This window comes from Melitaea cinxia, chromosome 21 (genome assembly GCF_905220565.1).
Source record: "Melitaea cinxia chromosome 21, ilMelCinx1.1, whole genome shotgun sequence".
NCBI lineage: Eukaryota > Metazoa > Arthropoda > Insecta > Lepidoptera > Nymphalidae > Melitaea > Melitaea cinxia.
In genome coordinates this window covers 2,062,307-2,090,042 of record NC_059414.1, presented here as the reverse complement: position 1 = coordinate 2,090,042, position 27,736 = coordinate 2,062,307, and the positions used below count along the sequence as shown (strand labels likewise).

The window sequence follows — 27,736 nt, the reverse complement described above, 5'->3', positions numbered from 1 at the left end:
GCCTAATAATCGTAATAGTCAAACAACTGCGCATATAAAACAACGAGTATTTTTAAAAACTCTTACTGAATATTGATACACATTATTGTTATTTTTGAGCCGACTTATGTTTGTTTTTTTTTTAAACAAAGTCGATTAAATAAAATCGAAAAAATATCGACATATCGATATTTTAAAAAATATCAACAGCCCGACGCCCAACTGCCCGTGTGTGTGTAATCGTCGTTCCAACCAATCGCGTCATTTTGCTCGCAGCGTCCGCGGTGATTGAGATTACACTAATGTAGTTTTTGTATTTAAAACGTCGGCGACGACGGTGTCCCCTAGACGAGTCATAATGACAGAATTTATTGAAAAATATGAAAATTCAGAATATATGTGAAAAACGGACGAAAATTATAACATTTTTAAAAAAAGTTTTATTTTACACCTACTATTTTTTAAAATACATATTTATAACATATACACACGGTCGTTTCTTCCTACAGTAATCAATGTAATGCTTGTGGTATAGGTAACTGCCGGCTGATATAGATACTTTTTTTTATAAATACATATAAATAACACTTAGAAATAAATAAATACATTTATAATTAATGGCATTAACGATACCGTGCATGATCGATTGCCCATTGAAATACTTATTACAGAGGAGGTACAACTAATAATAAAAACTTTTCATATAAAATTATAGATCAACAAACAGTAGCCGTTTAAGAATAATGTTTCTTCTTCTTAATCAGAATCCATTTTTTTTCTCGACAAAAATAGGTAGTACCTACACGTCCTTTAAACAGCCCGGTCGGACGAAAACTGAAGGGCCGGAGTGACGCCAGTCAATGGGCAAATTTTTCAACTGACGCGAAAAACTGATCAGTTGGACTGATCAGTTGAACTGATCAGTTGAACTGATCAGTTCAACTGACCGTCAATGGCCCCCTTTAACCATTAAGCCGACGTATCTCCTCCACTATAGTTTCCCGACCTGTGTATTAGACCGTTGGTTGTATGTTACAATGACACTTCATTAACTCAAAAAATTGATTTCAAAAAATACTACGTCAATAACAAACGTAGGTATACGATTTTGAGATGTGCATATACATAGCATTGTATATAATAAAAATGTTTAGTTTTCCAACATTTTAACAACATAATATTAAGACACATTTCTCCTCTTACTTTCTTTCTTATTTACCTTTTTTTTCAATTTATTAGCCAATACATAACAAATACATTATAGTTTGTAATTTAACGAAAACCTCGCCGGCTTATCTGGGTATAGAGAGATCTATGTGTATTATTGTTGTATATTATTGTAGTTTGTTGTAGCTATAGTGTATTTCTTGAGTTTTCCCTTGAAAACAGAATACCTAAAATTTAATTGGCATAGTTTTCTTGGAGGTGTCGAAATTTTGTGTTTAACCCATTTCACACTAATTACCAGTGATCATGAAAGTTTCAAAACTAAATCACTGGATTTTAAAGTTGATTTGCTTTTTTTTCTAATTTTAAAAATTGATATTTATTAAAAAAATATCTTTCTCTTTCATTAAACATGTCAATAGACGTGCTATAAATATATTTAATTTTTTTTTTTTATTCGCACGAGAGACTTTGTGAACTTTAAAGTATAGTTGCTATAACCGTTCACTTTCTTATTGTAAATAAGTGTTTGACCAACTTTGAATAAAGTAAATTCTCGATGTGACTCAATATCTGTTTTTATCGATATTAATTCAAATTTTACTGGGTCAACTTTAGAACAGGAATAGTGAACAGGTGGTCTGGACTAGTTTTGTAAACTACCTCCAAATATACGGTTCTAACGCAAAAATAATTCATAAACTGAGTCAAACAGATCTTGAGGCTATCTTTCGCAAAGACAATCAAATTTTTCAATTTTTTAAAACGTGTATAAATTAAAAATTAAATGTTTAGTATTACTAGTTGAACATAAAATTTGCTTCACACTACTCAAAAACGTTTGATTACAAATTAATTTTATTTTTAAATTACTTTTTGTCTGACTACCCACCCAATGTTGCGTTTATATAAATAATATTTTGTGCATTAGTTTGCTAACAGGTACAATGTTTCAAACTTAGGTTTTACTTTTTTTATTTTACCATACATGCCTATTTTGCCAGGGTTTGCTTATTATAATTAAGACATCCAAAGTTTATGTTTTGGAAAAAAGAATGATTACATCTTTGGAATATCTTGGTTTTATAAATAAGGAATAATTACTGGATTGTTTACTAAAAACTGTCGTTATAAAAAAATGACAACTGAAATCTTTAAGATATGCATAATTCATATTACACGTGTTCTAAGTACACACTAAAACTAGCTTTATGCTTATAAGGCACTGCACCTAATTGTAAATATACTAAAAATAAATTAATTAACATAAAAAAGTTGATACTGGTACATCCAAAATGTGAAACAATTTTACTTAAACCTTTTCATTACATTCTATACGTTAATAACTAATTAATTATCACTCTATAAATATGAATTAATCTTTAAAAATAAGTATCGCTATCGCTTTGCGATTGCTAGTCTACGTCTTTGTCATTAAGTAAATGTCACCTACGCTATCACACAGTTTTAATAACGACAGTTTTCAGTACTAAAAATTACTAGTGACTGACAAACGACTTTAAGCCTTCCTATATGCAGAAAAACCGTTCGTTTTCGCCGTTTAACGTCGGTTGTATGGGCAAAACGAATCGTTCTTGAATATAGAAACAAGGACTAAGTAAATGTTTTAATCACTGGTGCTGTTATGATATGATATATTAAGTAGGTTTGAATGACTAAGTTTGAGTGTTTTATTCATCTTCCATAGCATTTTTCAGTTCCATAGCAAGTTTGTATCCCAGTTCCGGCCGCCTGTCTCGGCCTTCCACCATTGCTAATACCTGTAAAAGATTTTAATAATACAAAATAATATTACGATGCAGTAAATTTAGTTTGACCTATCACAGTTTTAATAAATTTTAGATTTATTATTATTTCCATAAATTTTAACGGGGATAAAAGTAATTATATCGTCAGGGCAACACCCAGTTGCGTGAGCCATAATTTTTTGTACAAAACTTTAGTTTATTTTTATCCAATCTAAAATTAGCCGTTAATCTTTCTTTAAGTAATTCAAAAATAAAAATAAAACCCACACCGTAAAAATAACTGAAAAGAAAAAAAATATCTTTTTTTTTTAAATGGTATACCATTTAAAAATCCTTATAATGAGCCCTTAATTTGACACACATATTGCAGTATTCAATCAATTTTTTTGACATTAAGCTATAACGTTTCACAGTGGCCATTAAGTTTTTTTAACGTTTATCAAGGAACATTCGGATAATCAAAAGAATCTCACCATATCATAATTATATAAATCCGTTCAGCAATTATAAGAGATATGAGGTAGCAAATGATATTATATGAAAAAAAAAGTTTTTTTTTTTTTGTAGGTACAATTAGATCGATTTGAGACATCGCTCTGGTGTAGTGGTGCGTGTACCGTGTAGCCGCTCACACACCGGCGGTTGTGGGTTCGATTTCAGCTCGGGATGGATATTTGGATTTGTACAAATATTTCTTTCTGGTCTGGTTGTTAGTCCTTGCAGGTCTCCCCACTGTGCCTCGGAGAGCACGTTAAGTTGTCAGTCCCGGTTGTTATCATATAAAGCTGAAAGCGATCGTTACTCATAGTAGCGAATATATCCACCAACCCGTAGCATCGTGGTGGAATAAGCTCCGGTCCTTCCCCTACATGTAGAAAGAGGCCTATCCCAGCAGTGGGATGTTCTAGTCTGAATCAATCAATCGTCGACTCGATTTGAATACAGTGAATCTAGCAGCTATAGACAATACATCTACGGACTAAGGAATATAAATGTTAGTCAAACAACAGCTATGGGCTGGTAACGTACCTGATGCGAGTCCACGATAACTCCGTGATTGTCAAGTATGGATCGCTTGGTACGCTCGATGTCCGTGAGGTCGACTCCCCGGCTGGCGTCGTCTACTAATATCGAGCGGTAACCGATAGCGAGCGCGTCGGCTATTGTTGCTCCTAAGAGGGGGACGGGTATGCAATTTTTTTTTATATAACTAGATTGACAAACAAGTGTACGGCTCTCCTGATGGTACACGGACATATCCTGCTGTGCCCTACCTCAATGATATTTTTGGAGGTGCGATGGTATAGGGTGTAAAGTTCCTCATCCACCCTCCGCAAAGGGAGGATCTGGTGGGCTAACGCCCCCACGGTTGTTGTGGGGTTCTTGTATATATGTTAAATCTTCAGATAACTTTAATATCGCGATGTAAGATACGTCAGTTCTTAGTTCCGTAGTTCGTATGTTGCGCGATATATGTCGCCACAATATCGTGTCATCAACGACTGTGAACATTTCAATTTTGAGTAGTACTAGCCTCTGTAATTAAGGTTTGGATTATACAATAACGACAAGGAATTAACAACGCGTTGGGGCAACGGTCACGGCGCTGGTTTATGGCTGTAGCGCTGGCGTTTGCCCCGTACATGGCAAACGCTTGTGTTGGCCATACAGATGTTTGCCGTGGTTGAGTGTTTGTGCTTGTGTGTGTTTTCGGACCCCCGACAAAGGAAATAATTCTAGTGGGGGGGGGGGGTGAAGTCTGATGCGTTTATTTATTTATTGAATTGAAAATTGCCAAAATAGAGGACACGTAAAATCTAACCTGTATTTGTGCCCTCTCTTAATTGCAACTGAGGTAGGGACAGCAGGAAATTTCCTGCTGAATAATATGGAGCAGCCCGACTGGGGTAGTACCTCGACCTTACAGAAGATCACAGCTAAATAATACTGGTCACAAATAGTGTTGTGTTCCTGTGGTAAGTAAGGTGACCAGAGCTCCTGGGTTGTGGGTAGGTTCGGTAACACGCTTGCGATGCTTCTGGTCTTGCAGGCGTCTATAAGCTACGGTAATCGCTTAAGGTCAAATGGATTGTACGCGTGTTTCTCGACATCGTTGTATAAAAAAAAATCATATCGACAACAATCATTGTAGAAACAACTGGCTGACTCGTCGAACTTCGTAACAACTATTTTTCTTACGTTAATTTCTTTTTACACAAACATTGTTCTGACATTATTGAACACAAAAAATAATTATCCAAATTGGTTATCGAAAGTAATGCGCCTGCACAAAAAAAAAATATCTAATCCGTGTCACTAAACGATATCAGGTTGTTTGAAGATAGCGCGGACTGAATTCAGACTACGAAACATAACAAAACAACATAGTTTTGATATTAAAAACTTGATAAAAATATAAAATATACTTACCCACGCAAACGTCGTAGGCAAGTCCACAAATGTATATGTCCGTGGCTCCTCGCGAGCGAAGCTGCGTGCTGAGACTAGTGTCTGTCAGTTTCTTGTTGTCCCAGAACACGGAGTAAGAGTCGACCTCAGGGTTGGTTCCCTTGTAGACCTTCACTGACTTTTCTACCACCTCCACGGACAAAAAAAATGCATTTTATAAGTATTTTCAGTGAGGTAGGTTTTCAGTGAGGCAGGAAATATATGGCTCAACGTCTTGAGTAGTTCGACTAGGGAAGTATTTCGTTTTTACAGAAAATCGTAGGCAAATGATACTGTATTGTGTTATTGTGGTGAGTGAGATAGCCAGAGCACTTGAGGATGCCCTGTATTGACGGCGGCGGACTTGTGTTGCGGGCTTCCATAGACTACGGTGTTCGCATAGTATCAGACGAACAGCACACTAATTTGCCATATATACACCCCAGTGGTACACAAAAAAGTATAATACAACAGCCTGTACAGGGTCGAATTGGGGCGTCAATGTAGGCCTAGAGTTGTTTCTGGGAACGTCAAGAGTAAGGAAACATTTTTTTTTATACAACAGTGTATCTCCAAATCCAAACAAGAGGGCATTTCCTCTACCAAGAAAAATCCTAACTGTGATTGAATCTATATTGGAATACGAGTATAACTGAAACAACAGAAATCTAACCTGGATTCTGCTGAAATAATCACACATACCTTGAGATCCTTGTGCAGTTCAGCACCCCATGTGTCTTGGACACAATGTCGAGGCCAGAGCCTCTGCTTCATCGGCGGAGGGCCCGCGAAGACTACGGTGTCATAGGCCTGCGCTTTGTCTGCTGAAACCTATTTAAAACTGTGTTAAAAATGGATACAAGCGAAAGACATTTTCCTAAAGCACATACTATTTTTAATACGATACTATTTATAATACTTATTTTTAAACGTAAAAAAAATGTGTGTGTGTCAACTTCGACGCACGACTGGAGTTTCTTCAAATCGACTGTCTAAATAGGCACAACAAAGGCTTACTAGTCTGAGAAAAAGATTAATTCCCTATCAAATGGTAGATAAACAAATCAAATAACGCCATCTATCGACTATCGATGATGGTGTTATTAGAAAACGTCGTCACGCCATATATCGGAACCCAATTGAGTACTCCTCAAGTCCTCATACTTTTTTCATACCATATTTCTCAAGAAAGTCGATTCTTAAAGATTAAACTCCATAATTAGTCAAATAGGCACAAAATAAGTTTTTAATTTTTTGAAATTATTTTTGACGTCTATCAATCAGGTGTTATATTGATGCAAAAAGAAAAGTACTTCTTGCCTAAGTTTCTATTTAACTAGTTTGTGAGAACATAGCTTAAAAAATGTATATATTAGGTATATATGACTGAATTTGATGCCTTTTGCTTGTATCCAGCCCTGCATTTCTGTAATGTTTACATAGTTAAAGCTCTCTTGAATCCCTGTATCTTCCATTACCTAACAATTAACGTTTGCATTGAAATTTTATTTGGAATCGAACTAATGTTAAGAACTAAATTTAGACACGTACGGGGCTCGAAGGGTGCAGTTCTCGCATATGTACATTGTCAATAAAGCTGACATGGTCCGGTGGGTGCCAGTCTAGCGAGTAGAACACGCAGTCGAACGGCACGGTTTCCAGCAGCCTGTTGATGGGATCCACCACCTGGAACAACGACACCTCTTCTTAAGGAAATATCTTGCTCAACATCTAGAAAAGTCTATATGGGGAAGCACTTCGACCTTACAGAAAAGCACAGCTAAATAATTCTGACCTCAAGTAAGGTTGTTCCTGTGGTGAGTAAGGTAGCCAAGAGCCTGGGGAGGGTCAGGGGAAAGGTCGGCAACGCGGTTGGAATGCTTCTGGTCTTGCGGGCGTCTATAAGCTTCAGTAATCGCTTACCATCGAGTGAGCCGTACGCTTGTTAACCGACCTAGCTGTATAAAAAAATCTAACCTGACCTGATGGTCTGAATCTACTGTTTAAATTTTATACTATATTTATTTTATTTTATTAATTTTTCTATTATTTTTGTATATTAAAATGATTTATTATCGAAATATACGTGCATAAATTTCGACCTACACCAATTTAGATACTATTTTTGTGTGCATTTTTACACATAAAATTGTATAAAAGAAAATTTAAAATAAAATCGATACAAAAAAAACGAGTGTGCTTTAGACGACACAACTGAAGTAAAACTTCTTTATCAACAGGCCTGCTCAATAGGTCTGCACTGTGTCTTAGATATACGAAACTGGCTATGAGAGAAAGAGAGAAATAAAATGTGTGCTCGCACCTCTCTCTCTCTCTCGCTCCGTTCGACTCGCTCGATCACACTTTTCTCACCAGTCACGCATTCACCAGCTTAACTCACCAAGTCAAGCGTGCCTAAAGAAGTTTTACTTCAAAAATAATGTGGCGATACGATGTTCGCCGGGTCAGACATAATAAAGCCATAATAAAGATACGATGATCAAAAGGGTAAACAGTTGTAAAAAGATTTTATATTAATTATAACATCGATGGTTAATCAAAATAGAATAAAAAAACGAGTGTGCTAAACACGACTGAAGTAAAACTTCTTTATATCTCCCTCTCAACTCCCGTTCGCCTCGCCCGATCACGCTTATCGTAACGCTCTCGTCACGCATTCACCACCCTACTCCCCAAGTCAAGCGTGCGTAAGGAAGTTTTACTTCAAAAAGGAAATACAATTCGGCGTATCATTTTTACTTATATACAAATACATAGATAGATAGGTCATAAAATACATCGTTACAATGTCGTATTATTTTCATTGATCCGTACATCCGCTGTGATACAATCTACAGGGACAGTCAACCGCAAAACTGACAAAGGATTGTTGCAACTATTTAACCTCCTATTTTGTAATCGATGATAAAATGTATCTGAAATCTACATATATACCAATAAGGTCATATGTGTTAGAATATAAATGTTATGTATCGTTTGAAGTATTTTTAATTTTGGGGCTTTTGGTAAAAAAAAACTGCAATTATAAAAAACAAATCTAGAAAATGAAAATGTAGAAAATGAAATTAATAAGTTCCCCGTTCCCAGTTTCCCGCCACATTTTATTTGTTTTCTGACCGCTAGGATGGGTGAATCCAACGAAGAAAATCGGTAAATTTTAAAGTTTTACTTTTAAAAAGGGAAAAAATTCGCCTAAGCGGCGAAAACAATTTTGACGTTTATGGACCTAATGCAGTGTCAGTAAGAGTAGCAAAAATTGGTTTAAGAGTTTTCAGTCAGGAAGTTCTGATGTCAAAGATGTATTTCGCTCTGGTTGCCCAGTTAGGGATAAACATTTACAGAGAGAGAGACATTTTAGTAGTTACGATATATCTGAGAACAGACCATAAAACGCGCATGCATGCTTTTTAACCGACTTCCAAAAGAGGAGGAGGTTCTCAATTCGACTGTATTTTTCTTTATGTATGTTACATCAGAACTTTTGACTGGGTGGAGCGATTTCGACAAATTTTCTTTTAATCGAAAGGGTGTGTGCCAATTGGTCCCATTTAAATTTATTTGAGATCTAACAACTACTTTTCGAGCTATATCTAATAATACGTTTTTACTTGACGCTTTTTTCGCCGACCTACGTTGTATTATACCACAACTTTCTACTGGATGTACCGATTTTGATAATTCTTTTTTTGTTGGAAAGGAGATATCTCAAGTTTAGTACCATGATAAGGAAACCGGGATCTGATTATGGGATCCCAGAGAAATTGATGGAAATTCTTGAAAATCCGCAATAACTTTTTACTGGGTGTACCGATTTTGATAATTCTTTTTTTGTTGGAAAGGGGATATCCCTAGTTTGGTACCATGATAAGGAAACCAGGATCTGATGGTAGGATCCCAGAGAAATCGAGGGAATTTCTTGAAAATCCGCAATAACTTTTTACTGGGTGTACCTTTTTTAATAATTTTTAATTTAATCGAAAGCTGATGTTTGTCATGTGGTCACATATAAATTTTATTAAGATCTGATAACTAATGTTTGAGTAATCTTTGATAACGCGCAGTTACTTGACTATTTTTTCGTCGATCTACGTTGTGCTACTCGTCGATGTAATTGAAGTCGGTTTTTTTTTCGTTTGCGAGCAAACACAATTATTTTTACAATTTTTAGCTATATTTAGCGTTTTTTTTACGTAACAAATTATTTTGATTCTTAGATTAAATACGGCATGTCACATAAAAGTTTATTACATAACTACCCAACAAACATTTACGACGTTGAGTAGACGTTTTGGTGACAACTTAATGTTATTTAGTATAATCGTATAAACGACATTAGAACGTTTACTCGACGGCATTAGGGCCCATTTTATATTGAACGAATGAAAAATTGTAACAGATTATAAACATAATACACACTACTTGAATTTGGCAGTTTTTTTGACAGCTGAGTTAAAATATTTTATTTTTTACTTTGTTGAGGTGATAAAACCATTTCATCAGTTACAAACCATTGTGCAATCAAAGGAGAATGGGACTTTTGGGCCAAAATGTAATGAGTAGAGATATTGTTTAAAAAATTGGTCATATTTTTTTATTTAAAAATATAAAATATCAGCTCAATTCTGAATCTAGAAGCGGAGAAAATTGAGAAAGATAGTTTTCATCAAATTATTTGGGTATCGATTCAACTATAATCGATTACAGAATTCAAAAAAAAAAAAGGTTTGCACTAGTTAATTAATTCAAGATATTTAGATGCACAATTAAAGCTGTAAACAATAAAGTGCATTTAAATAAAGTTACATTAATATGGACAATATCAATTAATATCTGATAAACCAAAATGATTATCGATTTCATATCGATTTAAAATAAATCATATTTTTAATGACAGCTTTGAAAGCTGACTAACAATAATACTGTGTCCGTCACTCGTTTCGTGTTTACTGTTTTCCGATGCATTCTGAGCCCATTCCTGATATTTATTTATGGTTTCAAGTGTATATCAATATTCGTAGTGAGTTTTCAAACAGTCTTCACTAAATATAACAGATATTAATGCTACAAGAACTTAGTGATCGGGTTTTTATAGACATTGTAACATAACCTCACTTTTACAAAAAGTTTAATAACTCCACTCTCAGATAGCCAAAATATAGATAATTTTCAGCGAGGAAGCAATAAGCCTAAATGCATTAATTGATACCATTTTCATTTCATTACATTTTGGCCCAAGAATGTATGGAATCGTATCATTCTCCTTTACTGATTAATGTGAGGTAACTTTGTAACAAATTTTTCATGCGCTTTTAAAATTTTAATGTTTTCGTATATTTTTATTAATAATTTATTAAGTGACTGCGTTATATGACAACTATATAACTTCCCGACGTATATACTGCGTACATATTGTAAATGTGTACGCCATGACAGTTGATTTAGGGATCAATAATAAAATAATAAAACGCCTAGCTAACTTATTTCAAATAATTTATATTTTCAGAACAGAAGAATTTACGAGACATATAACTTAGTTAAGTCTGATTATTACTTTTTTTTTAGGTATACCCCACAATGATGATCCATATTTATGTGGATGTTGATAAGTTTTTATCGAAGATGGACTTCATCGAAATGATATGCGCACATTTGAAATGGCCGTGGTCATTATCATTTTTGTAATACTTTAGGATGTATACAAGTTACACTAGTACACTTATTCGACTTATATATAATGGTTACAAGTACTACGTGTAAACAATTACTATTCGTTTAGCAGATGTTTAAAAGGTAATTATATGACAAAATTAATAGTATTATGACGTTTACACTACGAAAACGTTTACACGACGAAAAGTTGTATATGTAAGTTTTATAGATGTCTTCATAGACGCTATTATATGACGATTGTAAAGAAATGTCGAAATAACGTCTATACGACAATGTTATACGACAAAAAATCTATACGTCTATTTGGACACATAATGCACCATAACATGACGTAGAGTTAAAAAAATACTGTAATATAACTTTAATAAGACTCAAAGTCATATAATTGTTTGATTATATGACAAAAATGTTTGTTGGGTAGCTAACCCCGCAAACGTTGTTTTGCCATAATTTTATTAATTTTCTCAATTCCCCCCCCCCATAACTTAGATTTTATAACATTTCTTTACGAGTGCGGTTCCTAAATTAGCCATTTGCTAATATGTCTCAGAACTAAGCCAAGGGTTCGTGATGTAGGTACCTATTTATGAGACTTGCATTAATGCGCGAAAATCACAACCTTGACATTTACAATGCACATTGCTTTATTGACTCTACGAGTTACAAATTACGTAACGATATTCAGAAAAATATATATCACCTTTTTTTATTCCAATAAATTATGACATTTAATGCGAAAATTTTGTAATATACGAGTAGTAAATAAAAAAAATGTATCGCGAACACATTTCATTCATTCATTTAGATTAATGGCTGCGAACACATTTCTGGACTGTTTAAAATATCAATATAAAATTAAAAATTAAAACAAAAATAATATAAAGAAATGTCACCTCTGACATTTAAAAATTAAAAAAATATATATTTTAAATGAATGTAATATAATTAATTATAACAATAAAATAAGAACACAAATCATGGCTATTATATTATATCTATAATGTGATTCACTCTGTGATTCACTGTTGTTGTTTTTGTTTCACAAGATTTTACTCCCCATTTTTTTATAACGCGAGTTATAGTAAACTTCAATAATAATTGCATGAAATTTGAAAAAAAATAAATAAAGGACGAATGGCCGTACTTAGTTTGTCTTGAAGACTGTTCTCCTTTAACAAAATCATGCTATTTATCTTCTAATCAAGTTTTTATTGGTCATACAATGTTACACAATGATCAAAATTGCTCCAAATTACACAAAAAAGCCTGATGAATCAAATATCAAATCTGTTTGTATCGTAATTATTTTGATTACTATTATTTAATGTTTCAAATAAAGTATAACTGCGGATTATCAAAAATAGACATTAAGGTAACAATTAATCACCGCTTTTGCGCATAACGTTGAAAAACTTTAGCGTATTTAATAAAAAGCAATTCAAATAGAAAATGGAGAGTGATGACTCTGTACCGGCACCGTCGTTGCCCTAATTGATGGTAACCGCATTACCATTATACCTCCACTTTTCAATTGAATGCCTAATCGGTCGAAACTTTTTAAAACAACTTGAAACTTAATTCGAACACAAGTTAGCAGTTACCACCCCATTTCGGCGCCTGGCACCATCCGTTTCGATGGCCTAATTGTATCGCCGCCTCGAGGTGTGAATATTCGAACAATATCTAATTTGAGCAGCTCGAATGGCATGACGGCGCATTTCAAATCGATTGATACGATGACGGTTCTATTTGTGTTGAGGCATTTGTCAAAGAAAAAACCGCATTACCTACATTTTTAATCGATTTCTATTTACGAAAATTTTTAATGTACAGGCGGATACAAGAGAGTTAAAATAAACTACTTAAGTTAATAAAGTACCATTCTCAATTTCTCAAGCTATATTTAAAAAAAAAAACAGTCAAATACAAACGGTTGTTCTAATTCTGCTATAAACGTATCCTGTGCTACAATATTTACATCGCTCGCCGCTCGCTCGCTTCAGCCTGTAATATTCCACTGCTGGGTATAGGCCTCTTTCCCCATGTAGGAGAAGGATCAGAGCCACGCTGTTCCAATGCGGGTTAGCGGATATATTCCCTACATGATAACAACCGGGACTAACGGCTTAACTTGCTATATACCTACATTTTATAAAAAAAATAAAATTACAAATTTTAATACATTATTATATAAATAAAAATGAATGTTGCTAGCGCATAACTCGAGAATGGCTCGACAAATTCGGCTAATTTTTTTTTTTGTATGTTCCTTAAGGCCCACGGAAGGTTTTCATACTAAAAAAAAATCACTATTAACTTTTGTCAGAACGAAGTCGGTCTGGGTAGCTAGTACATATAATAAAATTGTAACTCGAGAATGTCTGACTAGCACAGATATTTAGACAAAACTCTAGTGGATCTTATGAGAACAGCAGAAACCAGAACAAATTCAGAATTCTTGTCTATCTATTTGCCTACACGTTATTGCAACATGCAAAACTCACAGTACTAGAGATCTAAATAAAAATCTGGTGTGCAATAGACAATAAGAGCTTTATTGTCTATTGTACACCAGATTTTTATTATTAAACAAGTATTTTTATAATTAATCGTGATTATTCATTTAGAATCCCAATAACTAAAGAAGCTGATCCTGTTTGTTCTTTTTCGGCATCACGTAAATTCTGATGCATTAAATATTTAAAGGAGATTTTTACAGTAAAGCCTACTGCAAGATATGGATACAGTTTCCACATTTATGATTCCTGAGTTCTAACTTAGAATCTGATGTAGTTTAATCTTACCTCTTGAGACATTAACTAGAAGTGGAGTTAATACTCTAAAATAAATTATGGTGAAATCGTAATTATGTCATTTGAACAAACACATATTATAAATTTTTCAAATTTTATGTTCAATGTTTTAATATAAAATTTACAATACAATACAATACAAATACTCTTTATTGTACACTATCAGAGAAAAAAAAATTTACACCGAAAAAGAAAATATAGACATGTACAAAAGGCGGTCTTATCGCTAAAAGAGCGATCTCTTCCAGACAACCTCAAGCATGAAAAGGACATGACAAAAGAATTAGACGGCATGGAGGTGTACATACATAATATATACATATAATACGCAAATATACATACGAACAATTTAAAAGAATTTTCATACATACATTTTTGTGATTCAATTTAATTTTATTGATTATTTTTTTAGATTTAACAAAGAGTTTTTTGCAATACTTTACAATTCAAAAAGTATCCTTAAAATCAGAACGATTACGAAAAGCTGTTCTAGTTTTTACTAGCAATCAAACAAACAATCAATAAGCTTTGTTATTTGAATAGATATCATCATTACAGCCTATACAGTTCACTGCTGGACATAGGCCTTTACAAGTTCGCGCAAAAAATGCGTGAACTCATGTGTTTTGCCCATAGTCACCACGCTGGGCAGGCGGGTTGGTGACCGCAGTACTGGCTTTGTCGCACCGAAGACGCTGCTGCCCGTCTTCGGCCTGTGTATTTCAAAGCCAGCAGTTGGATGGTATGAATAGATATGGACCATTTTAAATATAAATCCTTATTTCAAACCGGACCAAAATGGATCAATGTTTGTTTTGGAATTCTGTATCCGGTTCCGTACAGTTCACAGTTTTATGTTCAAGAGAAGAGTTAAGATAGGCACTGAACTGGTTTGGTCAAAGGTACAGAGCACTTTTTTTTGGCCGGTATAATTTTTCAACGTAGCTTTGGAAATCTGCCCAAAGCCGCATCGACGGTACCATTCGTGTAGGTACATCAAGACAGGTAAGTTAAATAACTTCATTATCTTTTCTGTGGTTACTGCAGCTATGTTCGAGCATGCAATGCCTTCATTTGATATACTGCACCATAGACACGTTTGTAATTATTTCGAAATGAAATAAAGAGGAAAACATATCATCCTTTTCAGAACATGTAGCTGTCATTAAGTTATTATTCATTTATTAAATGATTGTTTTTCTTAGCAATATTTATAGGAATTTGCAGCAAAATTGTTACATTATAACATAAGTTACATTACAATGTAAGGTAAATGTACCCATTACATGATTAGTTTGCTCTCTCGTATCTCGGAAGACCGATCTCGCTAGATTCGGTCTCCTTTTTTTTCCAGACTTAAGGCTTCTCATTTTAATCTTAGAGCAGGTTTTGATTTAAAATAATTTGATTTTCATTATCAGCGCAGATATCTCTTCGGATGGTCTGTAACAATTTTTAACAATTTCAACTTTTACTTACAAGTGAAACTTATATTTACTCCGTAGGCTATTTTTTTGTATTGGCCATATTTTTGTATTGGTCTGGGCGTCTGTGCTTGTGTATTGTGTGTTTCAGGATCTCCGACACGGGAGAAACTCCTACTGGGGGCGTTGAGTGTGAAGCATTTCTTTATTTATTTTATACAATTTCCAGGGAATTTTTAAATACAAAGTTGTCACATATCAAACTTGTTTAAAATATGATGTACAATTTTTCGAAGACAGTGGCATGTAGCTTATTTTTATCTCGAAACTTCGAAAGAAATTCAAAACGAAACTTTATATTTAATTGCACAATTATAGACTAAATAATATCAACAATAATAATTCCACGTAAACAGCTATCATTATAATCGTTTCGGGGAACAAAATCGTATGATAAAAATATTACATTTAATGTAAAATGATGTTATCTAATAGATGAGTCTAAATCAAAATCGAAAATCACTTTATTCAAGTACATAGTTTTCCAAAGCACTTTTGAATCGTGATTGAATTTGATAAATTAATTAAATTAATTAATTAATTAATTAAATTTAATAAATTAATTATTTTTAATCTATCGGTTTTCCGGAACGTAGATTCTGCAGTGATGAATCGACAAGAAACTCCGCAGTTTATCAGCAAAAAAATGTGCTTCATTATAAATTTATTTGTAATACTGTTTTTTTTAATTAGTTATTTTTTTAATATATATGTTATTTATTTAATTTAATATTTAGCTATAACAGTCGGCTGTTACCTGTAACACAAGCATTAAGTTGCTTAACATGGGAACAGACGGCCGTGTGTGTATTTTTATAAGATATTTATTTATTTATTTATAATGTAGGTGTTTATTTATATTTTTATTATGAATAATAATGCGCATTGCCGGTCTTATCACTAAAAGCAACTCTTTCTACTAGAAACAAAGCATTCGTACACAAAGTACATAATATGTACAAATTAATTGTCATGTTATTAAAAAAAATAACAAACAAACACCAGTTAAGATAACACATGCTATCAATCGATCAAACACAGAACGTAGTAGCTATGACGTTACAAACACATACACACACAATGCGTATGTAGTTGAACACGTCAGACTTGATACTTTATCGATTCCTTGCTACAAGCTGATGTCAATCGAATCCTATCTTGTAATTTGATAATAACTACTAACTGCTATTTATCTATACAAATAAATAAAATTGGAGTGTCTGTTTGTAATGTTGCAATAACCGCTTTGTACTAAATGCATATTATGGATATATATATACGGTACATATACCAAAATAACATTATTTAAAATTTTTGTCTGTCTGTCTGTTTGTTTCGTCTAATCTCTGAAACGACTGGACCGATTTTGACGGGACTTTCACTGGCAGATAGCTTATGTAATAAGGAGTAACTTAGGCTATTTTCTATTTTAGAAATTTATTTATTTTATAACTCTGCGAATTGAACAATAACTTTTTGTTGAATTCCACGCGGGCGAAGTCGCGGGCACAGCTAGTGTGTAAATATAAATAAATTGCCAAATGTAGCAAGCTCTCTCTAAGCTCTAAAATCGACAAAGATTGAACCAATTCTAGCCGTTTTTTGAAGTGATAACTTCTTATGGGAGGGTACACCGCTTCGTTACGTAACGCGTTACGGCACCAGTCTGTCTGGCTTCCCTTTCTCTCACGCATATGGCAGCGGTAGGCAGGCTCCGCCTCCCTCACACTAACCCACAGCGCTAGCCTTATTTCGGACCGACGTTTCTTTCTCCCTTAGATTAGGTTGAGTTATCACTTCTGTCGGGCGTCCCGAGACGCACACGTTTTTTTTTAAAGATCTTTTATAAAGGAATGATTTGATTTATTGGTTGATTCTAATGGGTAAAATAAGAAACTACAAAACTAATTTTATAAATTCAATCATCAGTAGCTACGTTATTACTGACAATGAGCGACATAGGCTATATTGAAACGGAGAATACAGTACGAGACGGGCGAAACCGCGGACGAGATTTAAAAAAAAACAATGTAATTTATGGCATGTTCCAAAACAATAATTTGAAATATCGATGTAAATATAAATTTTTACTATGTACGTACTAAATTACTATTACTAATCAACTGATAAGGACTCGAGTTGATCGCGAGACAACTGTAGTTGTCTATAAACGATAAGGCATTACAAATATGTGTTCTATAAATTTCGTAAATAGATATACATTATAATGAAACAAGTTTTTTTTTAGGGTCGCTCAACGTGCAATGGAACGGGCTATGCTTGGGGTTTCTCTCAAAGATAGGATTAGAAATGAGACTATCCGCGAGAGAACGAAAGTAACCGACGTAGCCTACAGAATTAGCAAGTTGAAGTGGCAGTAGGCTGGTCATCTGTGTCGCAGGACCGATGGCCGTTGGAGTAGACGGGTCCTTGAGTGGAGACCGCGTCTTGGCAAACGCAGTGTGGGACGTCCTCCGGCCCGTTGGACCGACGAGCTACGTAAGATTGCCGGTGACGGCTGGATGTGGATTGCGGAAGACCGGGATGTCTGGCGCGAACTTGGGGAGGCCTATGTCCAGCAGTGGAATGCGATAGGCTGAAGTGAGTTAGTGAGTGAGTAAAGTTTTTCGAATTTTATCGCGGTTTATTAAGTTTTTTTAAATGCCCGACGTTTCGGATACTTTACAGCAACCATGATCACGGGGGGATACCTAAATTTCTCAACCAGAGCCACATAGGCCGCTGCGTGACATTCCCATATCGAGCCCAATATGGCACCCTATGGAGAGCCCTATCGGTTGCACATTCAAATTTCTAGTTGGGACATTGCATATTCAGGAAAAAACAAAAAAATGCAGCACGATGTTCATCGTGTCAGTTAGTTTAGATATCTATCTATACCAATAAACTAAGACCCGGTTTTTTTTTTCGGTTATACTGCGAAAAGTACTGAACCGATCGGAATAATACTTATACCATAAGATGCAGCGTGTTACGGAAAAGGTGATTTGTTGGTGATTACTTATCGTGTAAAAATAATATATATAGCAAAGCAACCTTTGCCGGATCAGCTAGGCTATGTATATAATAATATTTTTTTTGTCTGTATGTCCTTAATAGAATCGTAAACTATGCATTTGATCATGTCATGATCTTCAGCAAAGTGTTGTGCATGAGCCCAAAACGGTTTCTAAGTTGGTACGACCAAAAAAAAAGTAGCAACGCGCGCAGGGTACAGCTAGTACTATATGAAAAGGAAATGAATGATAAACAAAATATTTACTTTTTCGCATTAAAAATAATGATTATGACTCCGATGATAATATTTGCATCAATGAAAGTAACATTAATCGAATTCAAGGTTGTTTATTATGAATAAATATGTGGCAGATATTATGATGACTTGTCGATACTCGTGGCGGTTCAGTGGATAGTGGTTCTTTAACCATTATTTACGTTTTATACTCCGAATTTTAACCAATTTATAACCGACTACAAAAAAGAGCACAATCTCAATTGGACTGTGTATTTTTTTATTCGCGTTACTTGGGAACTTTTTACCGATTTTGATGATTCATTTTTTATTAAGCCGGTGCTCGTCACGTGGTCTCATTTCAATTTGAGCTAGATACGAGGGGTAGTTTTTGAGTTATATTTAATAATGCGTATATAACTGACCAAGTTTTCGACTGCCTGTGATGGATGCTTTTCTCATTATATTACTTAACAATTTAATTTATAACAAATATTATATTACAAAAAGGTACAATTATAAGTTTTTATTTTCAACCGTTTCATACTGATTGTATTAAAAGAAAATACCCTAAATCTTATGAACTTCTTCATAACATTCTTGGTGACCGCAGGGTTGGCTTTGTCACACTGCAGACGCTGCTGCCCGTCTTCGGCCTGTGTATTTCAAAGCCAGACTTTGGATGGTTATCGCGCCATCGATCGGCTTTTTAAGTGCCTTAGTCGCCTCTTACGACACCCACGGGAAGAGAGGGGGTGGCTATATTCTTTACTGCCGTAACCACACAGTAATGTTTCTATATTCTCGGAGAAAGATTTTCTTCCTACTGGAGTCGTTGATTGTACAGCTGATTAGTTATTATTTATAGGTTTTTACAGAAAATAGTATATTTTTAAGTAGTTCCTGCATTCAGCGTGTTTACTTAAACAGTTTAATTTTCACTGTTATTGCATTGATATAGAATGTTATGTATTTTATTGTCTAAAACCAGAAGTTAAAGTGAACCAGGATAACTGTATTTCAACTCACATTAGAATCTAAATTTATCAATAATGAAGTCAATGCGGCAGAAGCTTATGCTAATTCGAGATATATTGGTTCAAGACACGAACTTATACTATTTTTGGGTAAATATTGAATATCTAATTTTTGACAAAATTGTTATTAAAGAGTTAAATTAATATACTTTTTAATAAAATTAGAACTAGTTGTAATACTCATAAGTCATAACAGTAGATATTGCAGACTAATCGGTAAACTTATAACCTATTTTGAATATTTCGAAATTAAAAAATTATAGACATCTCCAAAACTAATTTGCTTCGTTTCCCATTTTATTAATTCCATTTTATTTCTTTAGGGAATAGAATTTTTTAAAAATTAAAATTATATGTTTGCAAAATTTCATGTGTCTTGATTTGTTATTTTTAAGTACAGATAAAAATAGGTTTTGAACACACCCATTGGAAAGGACACAGATTATCAGATTTTTACGATTTTAAAATTTGAATCCATCTAATTAATACTAAAATTTAGATTTTGTTAAGTATGTATATCATAAAAATTCTTTAATATCATTTTAAAGTAGGTGTGTTGGCAAACGTAGTGTGAGACGACCTCCGGCCCGCAGGACCTACGATCTACGTAAGATTACCGGTAGACGCTAGACGGGGATTATGAAAACCCAAATCTTTGGTGCGAACTTGGGGAGGCCTATGTCCAACAGTGGAATGCGATAGGCTGGAGTGAAGTGAAGGCAATAAAGTATGAAATAATAATAAAATTTAATAAGCACAAATGACCTTACCTCACTGCCATCTTGTTGCGCGTTGCATTTGCTGATGTTCAGCGTGCCGGAGATAAAGTCGTTTTGCACATCCACTATTAGGAAGGCGCTTACTGGACGCACTATCTGTTCGAAAAACAGGCCGAGCTCAAGAACTGGACAACGTGACTACGGTGTACATACATTAACGGCTTATTTCGTCGCTTGTGGATAACGCTATTTGACGGATGACAAGGGATGTAAGATTACAAATTTCACTATATTTCTGAGATATTTCTAATCTATAGTTTATTAATTAAGTAGAAACAGGTCTTAATAGCCTATTCTACCTCATGCTGTTGAAGTCCGGCAAAAGGCCCAAAAGCCAGGTTCCTATATTCAAAAAAAAGAGTTTTTCTTACGAACTTTTCAATCTCGAACATGTCGTGTTCTAAATTTAATTTTCTTTTTTTATAGGTATACAAGGTAATGATCGTAAATTAGAGGATCATTCTCGAGCATTGTAATTGTGAATGATGAAATAAATGCTTGTTATAATAGTTGGATACAGAAACATTTTTCAGCATTGCAGCATTATTATCTCAAGTAGATTTTGATCAATATAATTTTAGGTATTATGGATACATTAATGTATTGATAAACAAGTTTACAAAAAAAGCCATTTATGTTGTACACTTGATAAGCAGTATAAAACAAATAATATAAAGACTGACAAATAATACAGACTAAAAATAATTTCTTTGTAAAAGTATTTAAGCTCACCACTTTAATCCAATGATTCCAACAGAAGGAGAATTCCTCTTTGTCGATGAAACCATCATCATTCTTGTCAAACACTTGGAAGATGTGATGAGCCTTCTCCTCAGACAGCGGGTAGATGTGGCCCTTGTCGTTACGGAAAAGGGCCTTGCAGATCAGTCGGAACTCGTCCAGGTTCAACTGGCCATCTCTGTTTCGAAGACATTTATTTTTATTAGATCTACTATATTTACTGTCTTCAAAATTTTAATATGATTGTAATCTCGAACATCTCCTCTATTCTACGTGACGTGGACGAAATAATCTATGCTACTCGTATTTCGGCACTAATGTATGCTCGTTCAGTCACGAGTACGCACAAAGTATTTTCACATAACACGGATAACTTTTTCCCATTTTAAGTCATTGTAATCTACCTATTACAAAACGTCAAGCTATGAGCTGATACAAATCAACATCTGTTACAACGATTATATGATAAATTAATATTTTATTGCACATCAGGCTTATTTAATTTCTTCTGACTTATACATATATGTCTGACTCCTTAAACAACGAACGCACGGTTTACAATCACACGATTCGTAATATATAGTTTGTACAGGGACAATGTATACAAACCCAAGATTTTTTAAAAATAATTACAAAATTTGCATAGCTATTGAAAACATTTCACTAATATTTCAGCTGTATATAACGTTTATGGACTGTTAAATAATGTAATTCCCGCATCTCAGGACGCGCAAGACTATACTAAATGAGCTGATTACACCTGATTATAGTACTGACTGACTGACTGCTAATTCAGTTAAAAAGTTCTTATTACCTTATAGTCCAAAATCTAATAAATACTATTCTATTGTATAAATTTTGTCCATCAGAAAATAAGAACGGCCTTTGGGGCCGGATCTTATGCTATTTTTTTATTTAGATATCCTGTTTATTCAGAAATATGGTGATTCATAATTCAGGCGGTGATTTTACAGCACTATTCAAGTTCGCTTTTCCTCCAATCAACTTGTACGATAACATTTAAAAGTATTTTTTTTTAAATAAGTGTTGTTAAATTTATGTAAGTATGTAAGTAAATTTATTCAAATAAATTACATTCCATTTGGTTTAAATGTAAATTAAAGTTACAATCTTCAGTAGTAGCATCAAATTAAATTAAAAAATAATCAAATTTGTCAACAAATCTAAGAAGCATCGAAATTTAAAACGTATGAACTGAATGGAACTCAAAAAGGTACCTGTGACATAGCATGATTAACGATCTTTATGATCTTTATCAATAATTCCGTATATCCTAGACAAGCTTATAAGCAATTGATTTTTGAGACAATTAGTAGTAAAATCAGAGGGATAAGGCTTATTATTGAGACCGGACATAATTCATCATCATCATCATCATCATCATCATCATAACTTCAGCCTAATGCAGTCCACTGCTGGACATAGGCCTCCATAAGTTCGCGCCAAAAATGGCGTCAACTCATGTGTTTTGCCCATAGTCACCACGCTGGGCAGGCTGGTCGGTGACCGCAGGGCTGGCTTTGTCGCACCGAAGACACTGCTGCCCGTCTTCGGCCTGTGTATTTCAAGGCCAGCATACAATTAGACATAATTAAAAATCTCGTAATCTTTGTGGGCAATACATCATTTACCACAAAATTTGCCACTGCGGTTTGCCATTCATCGTCAAAAATGATATCATAAATCGTACAAAAATGATACTGTAATATTCTACTGCAATGTAATAGAGTAGGTACACTAATTTGAATAATATTTTATAGATGTTTTAGGTCAATTGTCGTGCGGGGTTGTTTGCGTCAAGCCCGTATAAATAAAGTATTCATACCTAAAAATAAGTAGTAATATTTAAATTTCTCGTTTTCCTTATTCGATCGACTTCAAGAAAGGAGGATTTTATCAATTTGCCTGTATTTTTTTATGTGTGTTACCTCCGGACTTTTTACTGGGTGGACCGATTTCGATAATTCTTTTTTTTGTTCGAAAGGTTGTGCTTGTCATGTGGTTCCATTTAAATTTGATTGAGATCTGACGAGTAACTTTTTCTGTTATCTCTAATGCGTTGATGCGTTTACTCGACTTTTCTATCTATCTACGTTGTATTACTTGTTTTGTTGATCATATGGATTTGAAGCTTGATCCACCATTATGTTGCGGCATAGGATATAAATATCGTTTAATGATAATTGAACTAACGTTCTTATACAGGTAATGTTTTAATTTTTTTACTAAATTCTCAAAAAAATAGACAATGTGGCAAGCTGGATATTTCAATAAAAAAATGTGATACTTTTCTGGTATACACGAATATCTTGACGATATTATTTAGCCGACTTCAAAAAAGGAGGAGGTTACTCAATTCGATTTTTATAATTCTTTTTTTGTTGGAAACCAGGATCTGACTATGGAATCCCAGAGAAATCGAGGGAAACCCTCGAAACTCGTAGTGACGACTAGTGCGTTTATTAATTTTTTTTCGTCTACTTACGTTGAATTACTTGTCGATGTAATTTAAGTCAGTTTTTTTTTCGTTTTGCGAGCAAACATAATTATATATATTCTATATTTTTACACAAAGTCATTATTGAAAATTTTTAATATTTGATTTTTACTATGTGATGCGCAATAAATTGTTAAATAAATCTCACTATTTGCTAATACTATAAATGGGGGTGGATGTCTGTTCTATTTCACACAACAATTGAAGTGACTGTAAGTTTGTTTGTTTGAACGTAATAATCTCAGGATCTACTTGTTCGAATTGAAAAAATCTTTTTTGTTTGTGGATATTTCATTTACCGAGGATAAGCTATATATAAAATTTTATTACGGTTTTTCCCAAATTACGGCAAGTGAAACCGCGGGACACATGTAGCCCCTAGATAAAGGGATAGCAAATCAAGAAGATAAAACCACAGTTAGTAATACAGAGCAGCTGAGCTTCGTTTATTACGTAAGAGGTTATTCCATGATCATAATTGTACTGATTGTATCAAAGAATTGTCTATTTATTGTTTTTTATAAGGCATTCGTAATAACGATATGCACGCGATTTTTAACGCACCTTTTCCTATTATAATTTGAAAAAAGAACGCTTTTACGGGGTTCGTTATTAATTGACTTAAGTTTTTTTTTCTTGAGATAAGGCAACGTCAAAAAAGGAGATTTTTTTATCGTCCCGCTTGTATATTTTTGTATCTGTTCATCGATTACTAGGAGACGGTTGACTTTGTAAATTAAAAAAAATAATATCTCTCCTTTTATAGTATCCATTCGAATAATCTTGCCCTCATTTTATGTTAAAAAAAGTTATGTGTAGCAATTATGCCAATTACTTGATGACCGTAGGATCGATTAAGATCATTCACACATTATTACGTAACAACTTAAGATTCAAACGAAACATGGTCTTCAACCATTTGCTTGATGGATTAATATAGGTATATTTATTTTAGTATATTAAAGTTAAATCACAAAAGAGTTGGAAAATTTGAAAAGAAGAAGCGCTAATTTTGATGTAAGAATTATAATTTAATAATCATGTAAGTAAAAGTAACTAGAACAGTGTATATTAATATTTAATATACCTGTTTATATCTTACTCCCGAGTTAGTTACTTTATTACTAACTTCAAATTAGGAGTAAGCTTTATTTAATCTATGTCTTTGTTAAGATTTTTTTTAACGCCGGGCAAAATTTTTTCACGCATAACGGACCATTTGAGTCTAAATGTGGAAAATCGAGCCCACAACTAACTAACTAACGCCGGGCAAAACCATCGAATCGGATTTCTACTGTCAATAGCTGATGGGACTTAAGAACGAAATTGAGAATAAGCGGCTAGAATTGACCAACAGAAAAGGTGTGGTCTTTCACCACGACAACGCCCGAACACATACGTATTTAGCCACTCAAAAAAAATTGAGAGAATGCTTAATGCCATATAGCGCTGATCTTGCACTCCCAGTTTTCCATCTATTTCGGTCTCTTCAGAATTCTTTAGGTAGTGTAAAGTTAGAGTAAAGAGAGAATTATCAAAATTACTTGTCGGAGTTTTTAAGGAGATGTCCCTAAATTAATACAGTGACGGAATTCTGTCACTACCTACGAGATGGCAGCAAATTATCGAAAAAAATGGTGTATATATATATCTTTTTTTTTTTCAGTTCAGCCTATTGCAGTCCTCTGCTGGACTTAGGCCTCCCCAAGTTCGCGCCAGAAATATACTCGTTTATTACTACTTACGTACTAGCTGTACCCTGCGCGTGTTGTTACGCTTTGTTTTTTATTGTACCAACTCGGAAATCTTTGTGGACGCATGCACAACACTTTGCTGAAGATCATGACATGATCAAGTGCATAGTTTACGATACAGACAAACATTCATTTTTATTTACAGTCGACTCTCGTTAATTCAAACCTGCGATAATTCGAACCTCTCTATAATTTAGTCATCAGAGTTCCCTACAAAATCTCTTGATATTTCGAACTAAATCTATACATTTTTATACACTTGGTAATTCGAACGAAAAAACGATTGCCACGTAACAAAACGACGCGTTAATTCGAACTGATCGGCGTCAAACACTCGACAATTCAAAGTTGCAGAGAGAAAAAAAAACAGAAAGCTTGTAAGTAGGTACATTTTGAGACAAGTTCAAACTTGTAAACACGTATCATCCGTACACGAGTCTTTTTTTATTATGATTAGTTTGACACACACTTCCGCACAAAGTCCCCTGAGTCCCCTGAGTTTCGATTTAACGAGAGTTGACTGTAATTATAAAGGTGTAAATAAATTTTGTAAAATCTTACCTTGCATTTCTGCATAAAATATGAAAAACTTTATTCCCAAACATAATATTTTATGAACTTATCTAAGAGAGATAGAAAAACTATAAAAATAAACTGTCAAAAATTGCCCCCAACAAATTTTGTATAATAAATTCATTCAACAAGTCACACATAACAACTACCAAATTCATACATCTTTATTTTTAAGTTTCCTAATATTTTGTAAAAAACTCTTAGAGAATGATAAATTAAAAAAAAAAACTGTATAGATTAGAAAACATTGAGATTATTTCAATTTGGACATCTATCGGGTCAACTAGCAAAACATTAATTTTGTTATATTTTTGTGTTATTAATCATATGGTTTCTATGATTCCACAAAAGATAATTTTTTTTTTCTTCTTGTTTTTAGGACAAAGTTCCTATAAAAATAAAATTAAAAAAGGAGCACTGAGAAGTTGGCTAGGTCAGCTAGTAAATATATTTGAATAACTTTCAAAATTTTTTGACATTATTAAAAACATAAAAAAAATTGTTTTAAGTGTAAAAAATAAGTAAATAAATAAATACACAAACAAAATAAAAAATTGTAAATGCCGCACATTTGGAATACATATTGTTCCAATACATATTGTTTACCATCTTATTAAGTTTTTCCCATTATTCTTGTTTATTCTTTTTTTTTATAAATAATATTTTTCATACAATGTTATAGTGCTGTTATATATTAGATAAAAGTGGAAACTACTAATTTCAATTGTTATAATTAGTTATAATATAATAATGTACTATAAAATTGTATGTTTATCGATTAAAAATAAACTATAATAAATATTTAAAAAACAAAGTTTCGAATATTATTAAAAAAACAACAACAAGAATGAATACGGCAATGTGTCTTTTTTTTTTAATTTTTTGGTGATACTATGATGATGAAGACTCTCGATGTTAAGTCATCACATACCCATCTTTGTCAAAGGTCTCATAGCAGGCGTCCATATCGAACAAACTGGTTTCTTCAACTGTAATATCGTTAGCAACATCCGACATCGTTGGTTGGATCAAACTGAATTCGCAGCAAAAGCTGCGCTCATTTATAAGGTGCACTAACATCGTTGCGCGGATACCAAACAATACTACGAATAACAAAAAATACTTATTATAATCTGCTTTTTAAACATTAACACTCATTTCCACGTTGTATTAGAAAGTTTTAAGAGAGACATACGGAACTCTGGTATTACGTTTTCATTCACAAAATTGTGTAATTCGTGATGAATAATACTGAAAGTACCGGTGGGTAATAATCGATTATGATTGTCATTATTCGATACTGAAAATGATTTAGTTGTATACATATAATTTAAAACTAAAGTATTAAACATTTTTGAAGTCATTAATAATGAATAAATGTGCGTGTCATGGTATTGCACTAAATATTTGCCTTATATTTTTACTTTAAACATAATTACTATCGATGTCTATAATACGAAAAATATCGATAGAATATTCGAATTTCGATTTTAAATAAAGTCACTGTCAGGTTTATATCATTGGGTTAACATTATCAAAATCAAATGTCACTTATAAATTGCGTTTTGTTATTTGCGGTTATTGTGATAGATGTAATGAACATTGTTAATGAAATAAAATAAGAATATTCTAAGCATTTATGTAATGCACCATTGATATATATGTAATATGTATGTATGTAAAAATATACATCATTACTAAATTCAGTTCTACTTGTGTTTTTTGTAGTA

The 27,736-nt window shown here is 33.4% G+C and overlaps 1 protein-coding gene across 1 annotated transcript; it reads right to left on the bottom strand.

Moving 5' to 3' along the window:
• Positions 1–1,716: 1,716 nt before the first annotated feature.
• Positions 1,717–27,233, bottom strand: LOC123663815. Its single transcript, XM_045598453.1, has 8 exons — positions 26,938–27,233; positions 21,153–21,339; positions 20,412–20,516; positions 6,915–7,049; positions 6,066–6,194; positions 5,346–5,514; positions 3,945–4,087; positions 1,717–2,927 (listed from the first exon to the last, which is right to left on the bottom strand). Exons 1-8 carry the CDS (start codon positions 27,084–27,086, stop codon positions 2,838–2,840), a joined length of 1,107 nt encoding a protein of 368 aa, XP_045454409.1. The 5' UTR covers positions 27,087–27,233; the 3' UTR covers positions 1,717–2,837.
• Positions 27,234–27,736: the final 503 nt, after the last annotated feature.